The 19221-nt window shown below is 41.8% G+C and overlaps 1 protein-coding gene across 2 annotated transcripts in view; it reads left to right on the top strand.

The window, feature by feature from the left end:
* The window catches only part of LOC127206709 (palmdelphin), a 96065-nt gene that overhangs the window by 63082 nt on the left and 13762 nt on the right, over positions 1–19221 (top strand). For both annotated transcript variants that reach the window (XM_051166074.1, XM_051166073.1), the window contains exon 3: positions 4356–4480. In XM_051166074.1, coding sequence (XP_051022031.1) covers positions 4356–4480 — 125 coding nt within the window. The remainder of the gene's footprint in view (positions 1–4355; positions 4481–19221) is intronic.

Raw genomic sequence — 19221 nt, 5'->3', positions numbered from 1 at the left:
CAAAGCTCCCTGCAATGAGTCCAGTGTTGTTTGCATACCGTTGGGTTTCTATTTTATTTTGTTTGGACAGAACATGAGATCATAACCATAAATAAATCTCCATTTGAAAACTCAGACTTTACGTCTTCCACAGGGTGTTGTCATGTTGTAATTAAAGCACATTGGGTTTCAACATTTTATTACGTAGGTTTTTTTTTTTTTTTTTTTATTTATAGAATCCAAGTAAAGGACAAACAGGAGCTCCTTGTGAATAGGCCCAAGCAGGAAACTTTTCTTATCTGGCAGGGCTGCTATCAATAGATCGAACGAATTCCCTCAATGAACAATGCCACACAGTCATAAGATCCCCAAACTTAAACTTGCCAGATTCAGCAATCCATTTTTCTAATGAACAAAGCACCAATCTCTGAAAAGGCACATCATTCAGGACTCTGGCTAGCCTCCGACCTCTGCATTCCGTTGACCCCTGTGCTCCCATCAAAGGTGACATTTTCACTATTTAATGGATGGCTGAAAGTCATAGTGAACCTGCTAGCCTTACAAACTATCACACTGGATTTGTGTTGAGTAGGAGACACATTCAAGAAATACAATATGTACACCCAGAAAAAAATCAATGAAATAAGAACAAAATTTAGCAATTTGAATGAAGTCAGTCAATTCTCGAATAATGTTTGAGACAGATCAAGATTTGGTTTTTTTTTTTTTTCTATCTCTCCCTTCCCTTTCTCCCCCTCCTTCTCTCCTTCCTTCCCCTCCACTTCCCTCCCCTCTAAAACATACATATACACAATAATTTGGGTCCTGCAATGAAGAGCTTCCTACTTCAGAGTAAACGGATAAATCTCTGCCACTCAAGAACTGCTACCTTGCGGTATAGAAAGCCTCATAACTGTTAGCCCCGGTAATAAGAGCTGAATATCACCCCCACCCCCGGCTATGAGGAAGTTTCACACAACAAAAGGCTGACTCACTCAAAGATTCATTCCTGAGGTGGCTTCATGGCCACACATGAAGTCCCAACAAGAACATATAATCTTTCCTATTGATGTGCTTTCTGGAACCAAGGAGCGTCTTCTAACCCAATCAATGTGTTCACCAAGCTTTGGACTGCTGTCCACTGTGGTATAGATTGTGTACTGCGGCATACAAATCAACTACTGAAAACCTACCTATGTCTCCTTGCCAGCTGTGCACTCTGTCCCAGGGCCTGCCTGCACCTAAAGCAATGGATTTTCATATTTTCTGTTCAAAGATGTTCTCCACTTTCCCTCAAAGACCCAAAAGGGAGGAAGTAACATGTCCCAATTTGAGAAATTAAAGATTAAATTTGGGAAGAAAAGTTAAATGGTAGTGGTTTTATTTAGACTATAAACATTAACTGGGTAATCTGAGATAGTCCAATAAGAATTTTATAAATATGTGAAGTTTAAGTAGAGCCTTAGATGATAAGTGGGTTTTACGGAGGTACACATAGGGCCTTTCAGACATGGATGAAAAACCTACTACTTCCAAGGATCTACACGAGACCCTAAAAATATAGCAAAACTATTCCTGTGCCTTTAAAATAACTGACATATGACTCATACTGGCATTTGTCCTGTGATGAGCACTCTACAGGGGGCATCGACTGCAGCGGGAATAAGGGCAAAGAGTGGCTATTTCAACATTCTTCTAAGTTTGCAGAAATCGTTGGCTATTCCAACAGAAACCAGGCTCAATTCCAAAACCAGGCTCAAAAATGTGCAAAAGTATTTTAAAAATCAATTTTAAGCTCTTTCACCATGTTATGAAAGTTCCCCTGGTGTCTACAGTTACCAGCTTATCTGTGTCCCTTTCCATCCAGTTGCCTCAGCTCCCACGACTCTTCACGGCTTCCCTGACTGCAAGCCGGTCCATTTCACCACAGTGGCAGCCAGTAAACAGCATACACATAGGTATCTGCAAGCTTCTCCTCCTACACACACACACACACACACACACACACACACACGGAGGGAGAGAGGGAGAGAGAGGGAGAGAGGGAGGGAGAGAGGGAGCAGGAGGGAGGGAGGGAGGGGAGAGAGAGGAAGAGAGGGAGAGGGGGAGGGAGGGAGGGAGAGAGGGAGGGAGGGGGGAGGGAGGGAGGGAGGGAAGGAGAGGGGGGGGAGGGAGAGAGAGGGGGAGGGAGGGAGGGGGGGAGGGAGGGAGGGAGAGAGGGGAGGAGAGGGAGGGAGGGAAGGAGAGAGAGGGGGAGGGAGGGAAGGAGAGAGAGGGGGAGGGAGGGAGGAAGGGAGGGAGGAAGGGAAGGGGGACAGACTAGACTGATTGGAGTACTCACTATGACCATTCATTCGGACACCTGGACCCTCACTGCACACACAAACTTCCATGGACACTTACTTTTAACATCCTAATCAAACAACTCTGAGAGGTGTGTACTGCTGACCTCCTAGCCTGTAATAACATCCATCGGTAAAAACAAATTACAGTTCATACTGACATTTTTTTCTTTTCTGTAGTTCCATTCAACTCGTAGTAAGAAAAATTAATTTGTTGCAAGTCGGCTGTTATTGCTGAGTGCAATGTAGTAATGCTTCAGGAGACCTTTCTATGAAAACTGACAAGTACAGCTTACGTGTCACTGTATCATTTGTGTTTTCATTTAGTTACTAGAGATGCTGGTTCTATTATCTGCATTAGTGGTGATGGTATTAAACCCAGGCCTTCATACACAGTAGGCAAGCAGTCTGCCAGTGAGCAACATCAGACACCCACACAGCTTTTGGTTCAGAACTTCATTGCCATGAAATAGTTAACCTGGTGGTGTTACGAGATCTGGCTCTTCTAGCTTAGTACCATGGTGCTGTGCCACCTGAGTGTTTCCTAGACCAACAGGCAAGTGAGTGGCACTGCCCTTATGGATGATTCATAAAGACTAGAACTCACTGATACATAAGAATGAATTTGCAGGTAAATAAGATTTAGAAGGTGGAAAAGATGACTCAATTGGTTAAGTGCTTGCTGTGGAAGCACAGGGACCTAAGTTGAGGTTCTCAGCACATATATCAAAATTCAAGCACACCAATGTACACCTGTAATGCCACCTCGGAGAAAGTGAAGACAGGGGCTTGCTGTCAAGCAATGTGGCCAAATCAGTGAGGCAAATCCTGTCTCAAAAATAAGGTGGAGAGCCAGCAAGATGACTTACCGGGTAAAGCTGCTTACTGCCGAGCCTGGTGACCTACATTCCGTCCTGGGACCCATAGAGTCGGGGGAGAAAATGCAGGTTGTCCTCTGACCTCCACATTGCACAAGCACTCAGGGCATTTGTATGACCCCTGTACACAAAAGAAATAAGGAAAATGGAACTTTAAAAGATACCAAGGTGGACAGTGAGAGAGGAAGACAACAGCAGTGACCTCTGACCTCCACACGTACCAGAACATATGTGGATGTGTAGTCACATGTACAGTTATAAATACACACAAACTGTACACACACACATACACACACACACACAAGATTTACATGTCTAGAAACTAGTTTCAGAAAAAAATCTAGAGGTTTAATAAAAAGGAAAACACCAAATTTATGGAGGCAGGATAACAGGAACAAGTGAGTCCTCTTTACTCTGCCCACTATTACAATTCATGAAATCTGAAGGCAACAAGAGACATTTGAACTAGTTGACAGATATAAGAAAGTAAATGCCTTCTTTACTACACGCTAGCCATCCTCAAATCCCATCAGTTAAAAATAAGTTAAAATCTAAGTAATGCTGATGTGTGACAGTTTTCTTGCTGTCTTAAACCCCAGGAATCAAAGACAGGCCATTATTATTATTATTATTATTATTATTATTATTATTATTATTATTATTATTATTATTATTATTTACTGGGTCTGGAGAGAACAGTTTTGTAAACACCTAACCATCTATTATAAAGGCCTAAATTACCTGGGAAAAGACTCTCTGGTCTCAGAACAGAGTTCTTGTGGTGTGTGATGCTCAGATGAAATGACAGAGAATTTTGAAACGGTCAACAAAAGCTGATGACGCGAGGCTCTTGCTTCATCCAGTGGCCTCTAATCCATGTCCTCTACACCTATCTATAAGCTACAGACATACTTGTTTTTGACAGGTTTTTACGTGATCATAATAGTTCCTTGTAATTATTGCAATACTGATGTGGCCAGGAAGTTTACAAAGAAGAGCAAATGCCAGATTTACTGAGCTAAGTCAGTGGGAAAAAAAAATAAATAACCCCTCTTTAATATGCCCACTGTTGCCATTTGTAATACTTGCAAGCAACAAGAGATTTGGGGAGTTGTTGGCAAATATAAAAATATACATTTATATTCCCTGACATCAGAAAAAGGCCTTGAGGGAGAAATGGCTCCTGGATGGAATCAGCAGTGGAAAAGAACAGGAAGAGATGAAGAAGCAGAACCAGCAAGATCAGCACCAGACCCAGGTTCTAGAGCAAAGCATCCTCAGGTATGGCCCTCACTGGGGTACTGCTCAAATCAATATCCTTCCTAAATGTGAGCTGGTGGCCAAGAAAAGAATTAGAAAGTTCAAATATAAGGCAGGATGCCACAAAAATAGATATCATGGGAGAAAGATGTCGGGGAGGAGGGACCAAAGCTATTTTTAATCTATACACAGACAGTAGATGGTAAGTTTTCTGTGTGTGTGTGTGTGTGTGTGTGTGTGTATGTGCATGCATGTGTGCACACATACACAGGTATGCTCACACTTAAATGCCAGATACAGATGTTGGCATGTGCTCCTCAGTTGCATCTTCCTTCGTTTTTTAATTTTTAAATATTTGTATTAATTTTTGAGAATGTCATACAAAATGTTTTTATTATAATCACTGCCAAGTCCTCCCCAGAAATAAACCCCTTCCTCTCTACTACCAGAATTTCAGACCTTTTTTTTTTTTTTTTTTTTTTTTTTAATGAGCCATGTGCTCTCTGATGTGTGCTGCCTTAGGTGTGGGGGCCTCCACTGAAGCAAGGTCAGCCTACCAGAAGCTACACCTTTATAGAAAACTTGTTCTCCCTCTCACAAAAACTCCCCAGTTAGGGGTATGGACTCGTGAATACTTTCCTGTTCTAGCTAGAATGTTGACTGTCTTGAAGTTGTGTGGGTCTTGTGCATTAGCTGCTGTGTCTGATACATCTTGGTCTTTGGCCTGACTAAGGGTGGTAAGGGAATGGAGAAAGGACAGACACATATACAGCATGTCTGGGGTCAGGTGGGTTATGTGTGCTCTGAAGGAGCTGCACCAACTGCCACAACAGCCTGGAATCTCAGAGGGAGGCGTTAGCTAGTCTTGGTAGGAGGTCTCTCTGTAGGAAAGCAGTCTCAGGCTGTAAACATCCAGGAAGAAGAAACTACAGTTCCTAGTTGTTGTGCACACCGATCAATCACATGTAAACAATCCAACATGGACCTCAGGAAACTGTTGTGTTTTAGAAACAAAACTCCCAAACATTCGATTTTACCAATAAAGACTCAGGAACCAGATGCTAGGGTTAAAGCCTGCTATCTCAGAGAGGCAGGGAAAGCACCCAGCTGACCTTCCTACTCAGCCAACATCCCAGAAGGAAAAAGCCCTTCTCCTTCTCCACACTGTTTTAAATACCCTTCAACTCAATGTCCCTTATTTCTATGTTTTCTTATGTTCACTCCCTGTCACCAGGCCTCTTGACCTATGGTTGACTTTATTTAGCTCTTGTTTACAGAAAACTCTTGGGTTAAAGGTGTGTGTCAGGGCTGAGCCACACCACAACTACTTGCTTACAATAAACAGAAAGCTCTTTTGTTAAAGGCTTGTGTTAGGGCTAAGTCATACTACAACAAGAAACGGGTTTTTCCAGTTTACAGTCTCAGGGTTCACAATGGGATCAAATATCCTGCAACAGAAAAGCTCTTCCATTCTAAGCCTGACCTGTATGAACAAGGCTTTACCAATTTTCTATAGGTCTGAGGTATTGGTCCTTGATGTGGCTGTGCCCATGTCAACAGTACACATTCTCTCAGGTCTACATCTTCTCTTCTACATATTCACTCTGGACTTTCTCAGCTTCCCACAGACAATCACAGCTGCTGTGTGTTCATGAGTGCACTGATCTTGCCATGCCCAAAAGACATTACTTAACTTAAATCCTCACAGATGTCTGGCTCTTAAATCCTTCCACGCTCTCTGTCTTGGTTAATGTTTCTATTGCCGTGATGAAACACCACAACCAAAGCAACTTGGGGAAAAAGGCTTACACTTCTACAACATTGTTCTTCATTGAAAGAAGTTAGGACAGGAACTCAAACACGGCATGAACATAAAGGCAGGAGCTGTTATCTATTGGCTTGCTCCCCATGGCTCGCTCAGCCTGCTTTCTCACACAACCTAGGACCACAAGTCTGGGATGGCATTATCCATAATGGGCTGGGCCCTCCCTCATCAATCACTGATTAAGAAAGTGCCCTACAGGCTTGTCTACAGCTTGATCTTATGAACATATTTTCTTAATTGAGGCTCCCTCATTCCCTCCTCTTAGATGACTTTAGCTTGTGTCAAGTAGACATAAAACTATCTGGCACATCTTCTTCCTTGATAGTCCCTGGACCAGGGGAAGGGTATGTGATAAAGGTGTGCTGTTTGTGGCTTAGTGCTCTATGGACACATACTCTCTGTACTTTGACCAGTTCTGGGTATCTACGTTAATCATTATCTGCTCTACAAAGAAATTTCTCTGATACAGTCTGAGATCTGTACTCATCTACAGGTGGAGAAAGAGACACGCATTTTGAAGGCAATTTGATGCTTTGTCAGTTTTAGCAGAATAATAGTAGCTGGTTCAACCCTGAGGCCTGTGAGCTCCTCAACCACAGGATATTGGCCAGATTTACAGCATTAAGCATGAGTTTCCCCGTCTTGAACAGGCCTCACCCCTGATGTTTTAAGACAAGCTGTGTCACAGAACTTGGATCTCATGGCATCGGCTAGACTGCTGGCCAGCAAGCTGCCTGAATCACAAGTGTATACCATCATGCCCAGCTTTTAAGTAGATGCTGGGGAGCGAACTCAGGTCTTCATGCTTGTGCAAAAAGCACTTTATCTGCTAAGCTCTCTCCTTCATCCCCAAAAGATGGGACTTTCTTGTGGCTTAATCATGACAATAAGTTAAAGCCTGTCCCTCCTTTAAATAATAGGAACTTCCAGGACCTCTCTAAAGTGAGCACTGTGGGAAAGACCCTGGGAAGGGGTTATTCTGAGTCTTCATCAGGCCTGCCCTGACTGCATTCTCTCAATGCTCACCAGAGAAAACAAACAGCTCTCATTAATCCTAGCATGAACAATTATGGAAAAAAGCCTTTTTTTTTTTCTAATGACTTCCACTACACTTGTTCATTTACATGCACCTAGATTTAATAGGTTAGACTGTTGGCTATCCTGCCTTACTTAGATGGTTTTAAATGAATGACTCTTTCAAAGATAATGTAATTGAGACTTTCAGTTTTATTACCCCCAACACTAAGTTGTTTGCTCAGTGTACTTCCAAAAAGTAGATAATAAACGTTTCTAAAAACCAAGACACAGCAAGGACGGACTGCCTCTACAGTTGACCGCTCCAAGCCTGACGAGGCCTCCCTTTAGCTCACACTTTGGACCCAGAGTCCATCCAGCTTAAGCCCATGATTTCTTTCTCTATTCACCAACAGAGAATGAGCCTTACCTCTAATGACTCCCAGGCTAATCCCTGCAAACCTCCCCTGCCATGCTGTGGCCTCTGGGCTTCACCTCAGAACCTCCTTTTCAAGTCTTCCCTCACATTGAGCACCTACAATTCCCTTTGCACCTGGTGATAGCTGACGTGGCTATGTGTGCGCAGTCAGGCTCCAGGGACAGGTCCAGGCAGCAATTCTTCGTAATCCCAGAGTATTTACTAGGATCCTCTGATTGCTTTTGGCCTTGCCTGAATGCTCTAAGAAGCACATAGCTTCTAGCCACAGTGATAGTGGCTGTCTAGACAGAGATCCTGTCTGAGCAAGAATCTTAAAGAGACAGGAGATGTTTAATGAGGTATAGAGGATATGCTGTCCCCATTTGGTCTTAATAACCTTTAGAGAACGACATCCATCACTTTTTGCAGAGAGGTCTAGAAAAAAAAGTAGCTAGACAGGTATTCCCTCATCTAACGCTGTCATTGCCTACAAAATGTCATACAGCAAGCTTTCGGGACTCAAGAGGTTTCTCATGGAAAGGTATTATCTCTCATAGGAAGTCTTTAGCCGTGTTCTGTTCCTTTGTTCTTTCTCCAAAGCCCGCCCAACTCCCTTTATTCTCTTTACCAAGTTGTCACTCATATGCCCAGTTTCCGGCATTTCACTGTAACTTAATTTTGGACTTTCAGGGTGCTATTAAGCCATCAGGACTCCTTAATGAGCACCAGGTGAATTTAGTCCACACATGATGATGATGATGATGATGGTGGTGGTGGTGGTGGTGATGATGATGATACAATAATCATTTTTCAAAAAGTGCTTTGTACAAGTTGTACAAATACAATGAAGTATTTGCCTAAACATGAACTCTTTTAACAGTCACAGCAATCCTAAAAAGAAAACATGGAATAACTCCATGCCGTGGACAAGGGAATGGGCTCAAAGAATGTAAGGGACTCTGTGCCTAGCTGTGGGGCCATGAGGAACAGAGCCGGCTCTAAAGCCAGAGTTCTGCAGTTAGAAATGAATGTTAAGTGTGAATACTTGGAACGATACAGCTGATATGAGCTAGTGTCTACAATAACCAACAAACAGCTTTCTCAAGGAACTATCCTAAACAAATGCACATTAGAATTAGTAAAGAATCCACAGCTTTGTCGGCCTTTAGAGGCATGTTTATCTGGTTTAAAAAACAAATGTGCAAGGACAGAATGTTCTGAAACAGAATATGTGTATGAATAATATCTGTGCCTTGCCTGGATTTCAGCAGCCCCACAAGTGCCCTGCATTACAAAACCGTGTTGCCAAGCAGCTTTACCTGGCTGCTGAATACTTTTTTTTTTCCTCAGCTATTTCTAAAGCTGCTAATAATCAGGTGCATGTTTTTCAATTCGCTCTTCTGCCTAAGTAACTACCACAGTGCTTAGAAGCTTTTATTACCAATGAAATCAGTAGGTTTCCTGCTAGCTCTCCATAGCCAACCGATGCAATGACACTGAGCGATGCTGGGCCTTCTCTGAGCAGAGAGAGAGAATCCAAGTGCTGCCTGTGACTTATCACTTAGGTGCCTGCTTGGGAGTGACACTTGCTGCTCTGCCAGGCCGCTCAGCACAAGGATAAGAATGAAACAGGGACATCAAAATAGAAATGACAGCATTACCTCAGAGTTCGCAGCAGGGCCAGACCCTGCCTGTGAGGTGTTCATTCCTTCTATGTTCATGCTTTTGTAACAGCGCGCCTTCAGCTTCTAAATCCCCTCTATCACCCACAGACTGGGAGCTTAGCCCGTCTTCTTTCACCTCTCTCAGCCTCAGTTTCCTTGCTTGGAAGTTAGGGCAATTGGAGCCACCACAGGACTCTTGGGAATACAGTGATTTCCCTGACATATAGTAGGTGATTGGCATAAGCATATGCATACATATATGTATATATATTAATATTCTTCATTGAAGGTATAAACCAAAGGGCTAGGGAACTGTCTAATGCCGTTTCTGTGCAATGTGCTAGTTTAATTCCATGACCAAAAGCAACTTGAGGTAGAAAAGGGTCTATTTGGCTTTGAAGTTATAGTCCATCACTGGGGAAAGCCAGGGCAGAAATCTAGAAGAATATGGAGGAATGCTGCTTACTCTCCTGCTTCCCATAGCTTGCTCAGCTGCCTTCCTAACAGAGCCCAGGTACACTCTCCATTAATTAACAGGAAGTAAAATTCCCCATAGATCAGCCCGATGGAGGAACTTCCTCAACTGAGGGTCCCCTTTCCGAGTGTGCCAAGCTTAGCCATCGCAGCAAACATGATGACCAGAGCTCCAATCCTCAGCCTCCATGTGATAAACCAGGCAAGCAGCCCCTCCGTGTAACCCTAGCAGGAGAGGCTGACACTGATGGAAATGATGGTTAGGGAGGGGCCCTTGCTGGCCGGCCAGCCTAGCAAGGCAGCCACTCTAGTTTCAGAGACCATGTTTCAAAAAACTAAAGGAAGATATAGAGAAAAAAATACCAACATAACATTCCTAAACACTCATGCATGTGTACGTGCGTGCGCACAAGGATGAGTAAAAGACACGGCTCCTCTTAAAGGGTACATGTGAGCAAGGGAGCTCACATGTATTTCTTCCAAAGAAATACAACACTGCACAAACTAAGTGGGTCTCCATGGGTTTCTGTCCCTGAGTCATAATCCTAGCCCAGGAATGTATTACTGAGAAAGTATGCTGCCTAGTTCCTGATTTATACCTGAGGAGACAGTGTTGTGCATAGAAAGCTACTAAAACGTCTTCTAAGCTAAGCATTTCCTCACAGTTTTTGGGTTGCCTATTAAGTGATCCCTGCTTGTTTTGGGCCATCTGAACCATCTACTTGATAATTGTTGACATCGGTGCTCTACCTCTTGGTTCAGACAGTCATGCGCACAGACAAATGGGCTGCTATAGACACCCCTCTGACACTTCACTGCTGCCCGTACCCCACATGTGACAGGAAATCTGAGGCTTCTCACACACACTCAGAAGTCTGCCAAAGGGGCTGTGTTCCCATCAAGTACTCACTACCATCCTGAGTCCTTTCTTGCAGTTACCCTATAGCTCTCGATGACTGAAATTGTCTTCAATCAAGCTCCTCCCCAGACACTTTAACTTCTTGGATAGTGTCCAAAGACCTCTGACTTTAATTGGCACATGCAGAGGGCCTGAAAGAAATGTCACAAGCATAAAATGTAAAGGGTTAACTGCCAAGGAGAATGATGCAAACACAGCTCATTCCCTTCCTGAAGGGTAAGCTAAGCTACTTATGATTAAATGTTCTTAAGCTTTTTCCCCCACATTCCTAAGGACCCTTCTGACCTTTTGCCTTCGTTAATAAGCTTTCGTTGATTCCAAATAGCTAGAAGCTGCTTTCTGCGTACAGTAGAGTTGGGCAAAGGTGTGTGTGAGGTCTGGATTTTGTGTGACTCTACAACATGAGAAAAAGCCAAGAAGTTGGATGTGATAACAGCTGAAGCCATGACTCACAGAACTCAAGAAAAAAAATCCCTCCACAAAAGGAGAAAGAATACTGGACAATACAGTCCGCTCAATACCATATAACAAGAATCTCAGGAATCTACTTGGTTCACTCAGAGGATAGAAGCAGGATTCAGTTACAAAGTAAGCCCAAGCTCCTGTATGGAAATAGAAAGTTCAGTACTTCTCTGTTGCATGGTGACCTTACTTGCCTAATGCAGGTACTTACTTTCATGGAACCGGGCCTCAGCAATAAAGCAAGAGATTTGGGTGAAGATATCACATTCTAAATGCCCCAGCCTTCCTATTTTGACCCAAACAAGTATATCTAACACCATATATCAGGGACAGAGTCAAGCTGTTCTCTGTGACAACATAGGAGAGAAGAGAAGAAAAAGGAGGGAGAGAAAACCCACCACTTGTCTCTTTTAAAGTTTCTGTTGCCTAGGAACACTTAAGAAGTTATTCTGAGCAATTACATGATCAAGATCATTCCAAGCATGTTTTTCACTTTCCATATTTGTATAATTGGTTTACCAGTTTGTAATAGCTCATCTGCTGTTGTTTTTAATTTCCAGATAGACTGATTATTTTTAATTCAGGAGCCTCGGTTTTAACTTAGCCAAATAAACTAAGCAAAAATCAAACTTCAAACAACAACAAAAAAGGAAACAAATATGCACACATACCCCCCTATACACACATTCCTCCATGTACTAAGAATAGCTCTGAATATATAGGTTAATAGTTTAACAAGAGAAGTAACTGATAGATGGGTCGGTAAAGAGGTGAATGGATAGATTTAAAAATAGGATAGTGAATAAATTGATAGTGCTGAACTGAACTGGAAAGGGGCCTCAAGCTTCTTTCAAAGCCAAAAATACCAATCACACAATTATCTTTGGGTCAAGAGAAAGTTATATGGTAAAAGTGCCCAGGGTTTTGAGTTGTTACTGGTAGTATGTTTTTCACACTTCACCACTTTACTTTTCTTCCTTCCTTCCTTTCTTTCTTTCCTTCTTTCTTGTTTTTTTTTGAGACAAGGTTTCTCTGTGTAGTCCTGGTTACCTAGAATCATGCCGTACCCAGGTTGGCCTCGAACTCACAACGATCTGCCTGTCTCTGCCTTCCTGAGTGCTGGGTTCACAGGCATGCTCCACTACTCTATTCCCTCTCTTCCTTCTCTCTTCATTCTCCTCTTTCTCAGCCCATCCCCATGCTTTCCTTCCTGCCCATACCTAGCAATCTCATCACATGTCATCAGAAACAGAGTGAATACTGATCCAGATTAAATGTTCACCACCATGGTAGGTTGGCAGGCAGATTAGAGCAACATCTAAGGGTCTTTCTGTGTACACCACCTCAACCCAATGATGCCTTCCTCCCAGGCTCTATTCTGTGCCATCCTCTGAAGGCAGTCTCAACCTAGTTTACACTTAAGGCAGGAAAAGAAGAAAATATTGTGGATTTTGTAACAACCAGGCTTGAGAAGGCTGACTGTGAACTCACGCGCTCTTGGCTCATTTCTCTGAATTTCCCGTCCAGTTTCTGAAGGTAGTCCAGAGCCAAAGCCCCACTTCCAGAAATGTATACATTTGTATTTGCATCTCTTTAGATCATTTAACTTTTCAAAATATTTTTACATTTATTTTCTCATCCCAAATGGCATTCCATACCTTTGCCAGAATGTGTAGATCTTTGTCTCAGATGAGATTAAAACACAGGGGGGGGGCGGGGGAACGTAGATCAATTGACTTCAATGACTCACCCTCAAAGTCTTGGTTACAAAAAATAAAATCTTCAAAAGCAGAGGAAGGGTCTGTGCTGCCAGGGAGACTAAAACTTTTCTATTTCCAGAGAACATTTACCAACTCAAGATGAATCACACCCACCCCTTATAAGGCATTCTTTGTCTGCCATCAGACAAGTACTGCTGAGTCTCTTTGGACCACCCACAGCGAACTGCCACCCTCCCCCTTGGTTATCAGAGTTATATTAGGATTGGAATTTACGCTTGTTGGTCTTCAAATAATAAAGCCCTCTTCTTGAAATCAGTAAGAACAATTAACACTAATTAGCAAAGTAAAACTGAAGTGCATAGAAAATGTAGAAACTACTCTGTAACACTATTAGGGACAAATGTTAAGGGTTACAAGGATCAGAGTCCGTGGCCATTTCTGAATGAAGAAAGTCAATGGCTGTGTAAATCCCTCACTAGCCCTTTCCAGACATTGAATAGTTTCAAATGGCTTGTTTTACTAGAAATACTTTTCTCCCCCACCCTACCACACACCTTTTTTTCTTTTCTTTCTTTCTTTCTTTTTCTTTCTTTCTTTCTTTTTTTTTTTTTTTTTTTTTTTTTTTTTTTTTTTAGTTATTGCTGGAACTTACTATGTAAACCATGTTGGGCTTGAAATCTCAGAGACCAACCCACCTCTGTTGCCCTAGGGCTTGGTTAAAGGCCACCAAGCCTGAACCCCAGATTTTTAACAATTAGGGGGGAAAAGGTTAGCTGAATCGTGGCTAGGCAATCTTGAGTTAATTTGCAGTGTTCTGCCTGCAACAGCACTTTAAAGTCACTTGGAAAACTCAGGACACCTAGGCAAAGATTAAATCAAATTATTATTACAAGTATTTTGCTCTTGTTAAGTGTTTGGCAATTGCTCCTGGATTATCCACTGCCCTAATAAAATCTGTACAGTCCACTTCTGTACTTCCACATCGTTTGAGAAGTACCAACCTAACCAATTCCCCCTTGCCAGACAAGCTTCAGTGTGTGTTTATTCGCATTCGTTTGAAAATGACAACTTGCCAGGCATGGTGGTGCCATGCCTTTTAGTCCCAGCACTTGGGAGGTAGAGGCAGATGGGTCACTGTGGAGTTCGAGGGCAGCCTGGTCTAAAAAGCGAGTCCAGGACAGCCAAGGCTGCACAGGGAAACCCTGTCTCAAAAAAACAATAAATAAATAAAAAGAAAGTAAGAAAGGAAAATGACTTCTGTAGTAATCTACAAACAGTGCAGATGACTCTCTAAAAGCCGGTTTTTATATTCTTATTTCTTATAAGAATATGTTTCTTATAGTCTATGGCAAATGAAACTCAATATACAAAACCTTACTCTGATTGAGAAGGTGGGCTTCTCTAGGAACTAACGCTATTCTAATATCACCCGACTGGATAGCAGTGGCCAACCATGGTAGTCTCATCAACCCATCCAACAGTTATGACCATTTACAGAGTTCTATTAAGAGACCAGGCTCACACTTGTACAAGCTGTCTGCAGATGATTATAAATTATTTAGCTCTCTTAAAAACTCTGCTGTTTCCAGTCCTCAAAACACACTGACATTTATTTCCACACCGTTGTGTTGCCTCTCAACTTGTAATCATCTGAAAGCTACAGTGTGGTTTTTTTTTGTTGTTGTGTTGTTGTTGTTGTTGTTGTTGTGTTGTTGTTCTATCTTAAATGCTCAGGATTGGAAACAACAGATCAAGCTCTGACAAAATGTGTGCTTGCTGCTATGAGTGTCCTTTCATTCTCTGGCCTATAGCTGTGACTGTTACAATGGTAGGTGGGCCTTCAACAATTCATGGCTTTACCTACATGTCTGTACAATGTGCGTCATCTTTTTTTATATGCCTTTGTTTAAGAAAAACAAGTAAATTTGTCATGTAATCATGTCTTAGTAAAGATGTTAAACATTTGGTAAAAATTATTAGCCTTTAAATGTTAAAAATAGGGTCGGGCATGGTGGGGCATGCCTTTAATCCCAGCACTCAGGAGGCAGAGGCAGGCAGATTGCTGTGAGTTCAAGGCCAGCCTGGTCTACAAAGGGAGTCCAAGACAGCCAAGAATACACAGAGAACCTTGTCTTGAAACCCTCCCCCAAAAAAAGTTAAAAATAAAATATTTTTAAATCTCTTCTCTTACTCTGGTTTCTCTTCAGATCATATAAATTTTTCACATTTGAGAATCTCTTCTCTGATTTGATTATATACATTCAATTTTATTTTTGCTTGCTTCTTTTTTGAGATGGGGGAGTCTCACAGTATAGCCCAGGCTGGGCTTAAATTTTAAAATAATATTCCTGCTTCTCATCTTGGGTCCTGGGATTACCAGCATGAGCCAGTGTACCTTAATCATAGTCTTAATTTGATTGGGAAAATCTAGTTTGGCATCACAATATCTTTAACCTTTGACTTATTAGTAGTAACCAATGTCTCCAGTGAAGATCAGCCGACTAAGGTTATCAATTGTATATAAACAATAACATCCACTGAGTTTCTTGAGGGATTCCCTCATAAGTTTTTATTTAAAAAAAAAAAATATAGAGCACACCTTTAATCCCAGCTAGCCTGGTCTACAGAGCCAGTTCCAGGACAGTAAGGACTACACATAGAAACCCTGTCTGAAAAAAACAAAAATGTGTGTGTGTGTGTGTGTGTGTGTGTGTGTGTGTGATCAATTTAAAAATTGTTCTTTTTCCATCAGAAATTTTAACCATTTAATATTGATGTGCTGTTAATTTTTTCTAATTAAAAATAGCTAAGCAAACATATATGAGCTGCCCTTATAAACCATCACTAACAGAAAGGTCTTGGGTTCTTTTCCTGCGAGTTCATTACCCCCCAAATTCCAAATACTACTGAAGAATTCTTCAGCTCAATGACTGAAACTATATCTGATCTGCCACATCTTGATTTCTCACCCACAAAGTTATGCAGTGATTAGTACACTAGCTCTCTTGATGTAAAAGAGTCTGTTTAAATGCTGTTTAGTGTGAAATAAAAAGTCTCATTTATCTCACACTGAAAAATCTTAACTGATAGACATTCATAAAGAGTGTTGAGCATGCCAGTGTTCTGAAAGCCTGGAGAGCTCCTGCTCCTTTCTATTTGTTCCTTTATATATGCTCGGCAGTGTACTCAAAACCAGCTCACTACACATTTCAGGTTATGAAGAGAGATAAATGGAGTACAAGCTGCTCTATTTTTGCAACATGATCCAAAACCTATAGACATTTGCTAGTATCCTACTAGGCATAAATAAATAAATAAATTTTTTTTTTAAATGAGTCATGCACACCATCTAAAGACACAAGAGAAAGGGACATCTGGTCTACCTCCAGATATCCATACCATGTATACCTCCAGATAACCACGGAAGCATATGAAACTCAGGGAAATGTATTGCTAAAAAAGAAAAGAGGAATGGATTTGGGCCAGCAGTAATAACATTATCAGAATAGATTCAAGCCAGGCATACTGGTGCACATCTGTAATCCTCGTACTGGAAAATGGAAGTAAGAGGATTGTAGAAAGTTCAATGCCAGCTTGGTCTATGTGAAAGTTCATAAAATTTAAAAAAAAGAAAAGAAAAGAAAGAAAGTAAGTTAGTAAGTAAGTTCAGGCCAAACAGAGCTACATGGTAAGACCTCATCTCAATAAAAAGGAAAAAGAAAAGTTTGACTAGGATGATCTTTGTGCCAAATTTCATTAAAAGACTCCATCATAAATATTATGGCAAAGCTGGGGACATATTATGCTTTTCTGCTAGGACAGTGCTTCTCAAGGACAAGGCTTAAGATGGAGGTCTTCCTTAGTAAGGACAAGTTACTCTTTTCACTTCCTCAGTCGGCTGAGAAGGGGTGGGCCATCTGTGACAATCCTTGTGAGAGATAGTGTCAGTAGCTGGGGCTATCTCACTCTTCACTTTGTTACCACGAACAATAACACATGCCTTTTATGTTGCCAGTCCAAATGGATGTTACATCTAAGTTCACAGAAGTCAATTTTCAATTTTAAGACTTATTTCCATAGTGGCTAATTGGGCAAGCACAGGCAGACATATGCTTTTAAATTCCATCCAGCCTTAGACTGCCTATGAGCCTCCAGAGCAGTTGCCTTCTTAGGTGCCTTTATTGCTCATATGTCTAATGGACTTAGAAAGCTACTCATAGGTAACTACGAGAATTAATTAGGCCATGGTTAGTACTGTATCAGTATAGAGCACTTGTTGAACATTTTCCTAATCACTAACATGTCCAGTACTGAAAGGTTTTGGTTGTAAACTTTTGAATTGAACAACCAGTTATTTTTTTTCCCCCATGAGTTCCATTCTGTTTGGCTCCTAATGGTGAGCTCCATCAAACCGTTAGCTCTTGTTAATGGCACCAAAAACTGAAAGAGATAAATGAACCCTTAGCTGTGGAAAAAAATTGCCTTCTGAAATAACCTGTTCTTGACATATCCAGAATGTAGGTGCAGTCTTGGAATTGGATTGAGGATATTATCTCCCAATCATTAAGGGAGACCATTACCATTACCAAGCCTGAAAATGAAAGCCCCCTGTTTCACATAGGGAGCTCTTAGAAATAGGCCCTCTTTCCCCCTGAGCAAATAGGCAAGGAGAAGAAAGATTCCAATAATGGATACCATCGAGAACGCTTTCTCCCGTGCGCTCTACTTATCTAAATTGGTGCGTGATGACTGACCACCATCTCTCAGAAGTTAAAAGAGAGACTGACTCATCCATCAGGCCCCACCTCACAGCCTGGAGGCACCAGAAAGGAGACTTTTCTTCCCCTCTGTTGCCTGCCTCTCACCAACTGACTCAGCAATTCAGGAGCTCAGTTCCTATTCTGAAAGGTTATACTCTCTAAATACCAGGGAGCAGCACTTAAAGAAATTCTAAGCCATCCATTGAAACACAGTCAGGGGAAGGTTGGAGTCAGCCCAGCAGCAGCCCTATTTGACGTTCTTCTTTAAAATATTAGCTTGTATGTGTATTATGCATATATGCCACACATGTACAGATATAGAGATTATATATGTGTGTGTATAAATGTATATGTGCACATGTATAGAGCATCTCAATATCTCAGTTACTTTTTTAGGTTTACTTTCATTATTTTATGTGTGTGTGTGTGTGTGTGTGTGTGTGTGTGTGTGTGTGTGTTAGCTTTCATGTATAGATGTGTGCCAAATGCATGCTTAGTACTCAAAGAGGTCAGAAGAGGTCATTGGGTTTCCTGGAAGTAGGGTTCTCAGGGTAGTTGTGAACCACCATGTGGGTTAGAGAAGCTAACCCAAGTCCTCTGCAAGAACAACAACAGTGCCTATAACCACTGAGTCATCTCTCTAGTCCCTCGGTAACCTCATTTATAATAGCTAATTTCCTTCTCTTTCCCAAATATTTATTTGGAAGAGGTTTGGCCTCAGTCCCTAAGGTAAGCACTACATTATTTAACCTTTAAAACAGAAATAAACATCTTCTCATATGAACATCGAATGCGGAGGTGTTGTCAAACAGATGCACACATATGTATATTGGAAGGGGAAAAAATAGAAGGAAGAGACAATGCTAAAAAATTTTTTTAAAACAACACATAACAGAAAGACCACACTCCACCAGGTAATATCTTATGAGAAAATTGTCTCTGTGCATTGTGGGATATTTAGCAGCACCCCAGCCTCTGCTTAGTAGGTTCCAGCAGCACTCCAGTACGCAGCCATGACAACCAAAAAGCATCTCCACACTTTGCAAACACCGCAGGGAGCATTGAGAACCACCCTACTGGGCATGTTCAAAAAGGAGTTCTTGCTGCCATACAGCTTAATGGGTCCCAAACACCTGATGTGTTATCAAGAGTAGCAGTCAGCAGACCACCTCCCTTTCTACTGTTGGTCTTCTCTTGTTAGGCTTTTGGGGCGAGGTAGTGGAGGGGATCATGGGGAGGAGATGGCCAGCTAAGCTGTCTTTCAGGTGAATGATTTATTAATGACAAAGCAAGCAACATGGCAGATCTAAAGTAACAAGTTTCAGTCCTACCAAACAAAGGGTCGTACAAGACATAGGCTAAATAACAAGGGACACACTTCTTTGTGTGGAGCTTATGCTAATGTGTGGCACCTGCAGGGTGACAGTAGTCAAGCTGTCTCTCACCCCCAGGTGGCAAGAAGGAGCAGGGACTGGGTGTGTTCCCATCCTCTCTTAGCCATCCCT

This window comes from Acomys russatus, chromosome 23 (genome assembly GCF_903995435.1).
Source record: "Acomys russatus chromosome 23, mAcoRus1.1, whole genome shotgun sequence".
In the NCBI taxonomy this organism is placed as follows: domain Eukaryota; kingdom Metazoa; phylum Chordata; class Mammalia; order Rodentia; family Muridae; genus Acomys; species Acomys russatus.
This window is presented reverse-complemented; position numbering and strand designations above follow the sequence as displayed.